Source organism: Bison bison, unplaced genomic scaffold (assembly GCF_000754665.1).
Source record: "Bison bison bison isolate TAMUID 2011002044 unplaced genomic scaffold, Bison_UMD1.0 scf7180017864063, whole genome shotgun sequence".
NCBI classification, from domain to species: Eukaryota; Metazoa; Chordata; class Mammalia; order Artiodactyla; family Bovidae; genus Bison; species Bison bison.
Genome location: NW_011494635.1, coordinates 15,546,937 through 15,548,988, shown reverse-complemented (window position 1 = coordinate 15,548,988; position 2,052 = coordinate 15,546,937). Strand labels below are relative to the sequence as shown.

Sequence of the window (2,052 nt, the reverse complement as noted above, 5' to 3'; positions counted from 1 at the left end):
AGTGGAGGAACCAGCCCCTGGTCACGGTTCCTGTTGGCTGGCGTCTCATCCTGAGGCCCCATGTGCCTGCTGCTGCCTTTGCTCTTGAATCCCAGTGCTGATGCAAACTGAGTCTGAGGGGCCTATCCGTGTGTCCCTGTTGCCTTACCATGTGGTCTTGGGTGGCTTGAGGTCGAGGCCCATTAGTCTCTGTGGTTTGGAGCTTGAAGCTGACAAAGTTCTCCACTTCTTGACACAGAGAACCAGGCCCAGGGGGTTTCCTTCGCAAGTTGAGGGTCAGGTGCTGCTCTGTCCTTCAGGACAGCAGTCCCCCGGGTGTCTAGAGGGGCCCGTCCAGGAGCAGCCCAGTCGAGGGGCTTGCTGCATCTCCAGGGGCAGGGAAATGGATTAGTGCCAGAGGCCCAGTTAAGAGTGAGGTCGGGCCTCCATCCGGCTGGGTGACCTTTGATAGGACACGCACCTCTTCTCACTATGAGGCTTGTTCTCCCGCCGAGCGGAGTAGGTCCTGCCGCCCAGCAGAGCACAACAGATGCCTCAGGCCATGTGACTGTCACTTCTGAAACGATCTTCATGTTGGGGTGGCCACCAAGGAGTGGGGGGGAGCCGTGGCCCCTTCCTCCCCAACTCCAGCAGATGCCCTTGGATATGTTCTGGTTTTTTGGTCATCTTCTGTTATCCGTGGTGATGGAGCCAAAGCATGAAGTGCTTGGGGGTGTTGCAGGCCCTGTCGAGGTGCGGGGGGGCACACTGGCCCAGCTGGAGTGTAGGCTGATGGGGTCCTGGGTCCTAGGTCAGGTACGGACCCTGGGGGCAGAGAAGCGCCTCACGTCCTTGCTCTGCTTGTTTCTCAGGGTTCCTTCTCTCCAGCCTGTGGTAGAGTCAGTCTCAAAGGTCCCTCATGTAACTGTGTGAGGGAGAGTGGGGCAGAGGCCGGACAGGGACACATGTCCTCCCCCGGTGGGGTAGTCTCGAACACAGGGCCGGGGTGGGACCGGATGCCCCTCCTAATGCTGCCTCTCTTCTCTCTTCCTGCTGCTGCCCCTCAGGGCTCGGCCCTTCTCACACTCCTTTAGGTAAGACTGACACTGGATGCGCCGGGCTGGGCTATCTATGCTTCAGGGCTGGGAGGCTCTGGCCGGCCCTAGGGGGCTGTGTGGATGGTGGGGGCAGCACAGCAAGGCAGTCACCAGTGGCGAGACGGGTACAGGGCTCCTCCCCTGGTTATGTGGCTGTCTGGGCACTGTTGCTGCCCACTCTTAACGTGGCCTCACAGAGTAGCCATTGGCCCACCCTGACTCTTCCTGGGAGAGGCTGTGCTGGCCCTTGAGCCATTGTGTCCCCGTGTCCTCTTCCCCTAGGAGTGGTCCTGCCTTTGACAGGGAGCTGGTCTCCTTTCTGCGCTTGGGTGCCTGGGCCCCGGTCAGACAGCCTCCTGAGTGTCCTTTAGCTCATGTTGATCAAACTGCTCCTCCTGCTTGGAGGCCAAGAACTCCAGAACAGTCGTGACTTTTGATATTCATACTTGTCCTGCTTGTTTTTCTGGGACTTGCTGTGAAATCAAATGGGATGCTTGGTGGCTCTTTGCACCAGAAACGTTTTTAATGCCTAGGCTGAGGGCATCTTAATAACCCTGTCCTGGTGCCTTCCCCCTACAGTGCCACACTTCTGGGGCCATGCAAGGGGCACCAGGGTCAGTTTTCCTGGTTGGAGGGGGGTGCTTGTGAGGCTTCTCTGTTCTTCCCTGGTACATGGGGTGGGGCTCAGCTTCCTGCATGGGGAGCTGGTCCTATCCTTGCCTTAACTCTTCCTTCTCTGCTCCTCCCATGCTTCCAAGCAGCAGCCACTCCATCCGCCACTCCATAAGTATGCCAGCCATGAGGTAATGTGCTCCTGTGCCCCATAGCTGCCTGAGCCTGCCGGGACCCCACTGGGAGGCCGGTGGGAGGGGGTGGCTCTGGCTGGTTCATTGCACATCCCCCACACCCCTGACCAGGAACCACCTTCCCCTATCAGTCTCTGGCTCAGATTTGGGAGACACCCCTTCTAGGCCGC

At 59.0% G+C, this 2,052-nt stretch overlaps 1 protein-coding gene across 4 annotated transcripts in view; it reads left to right on the top strand.

The window, feature by feature from the left end:
* The window catches only part of TPD52L2 (tumor protein D52-like 2), a 17,629-nt gene that overhangs the window by 12,527 nt on the left and 3,050 nt on the right, over positions 1-2,052 (top strand). For 2 of the 4 annotated variants that reach the window (XM_010836554.1, XM_010836553.1), the window contains 2 exons: positions 1,047-1,073; positions 1,838-1,879. The exons of the other annotated variants lie outside the window; for them this stretch is intronic. In XM_010836554.1, the coding sequence (XP_010834856.1) occupies positions 1,047-1,073; positions 1,838-1,879 (69 nt within the window). The remainder of the gene's footprint in view (positions 1-1,046; positions 1,074-1,837; positions 1,880-2,052) is intronic. 4 annotated transcript variants of the gene reach the window in all.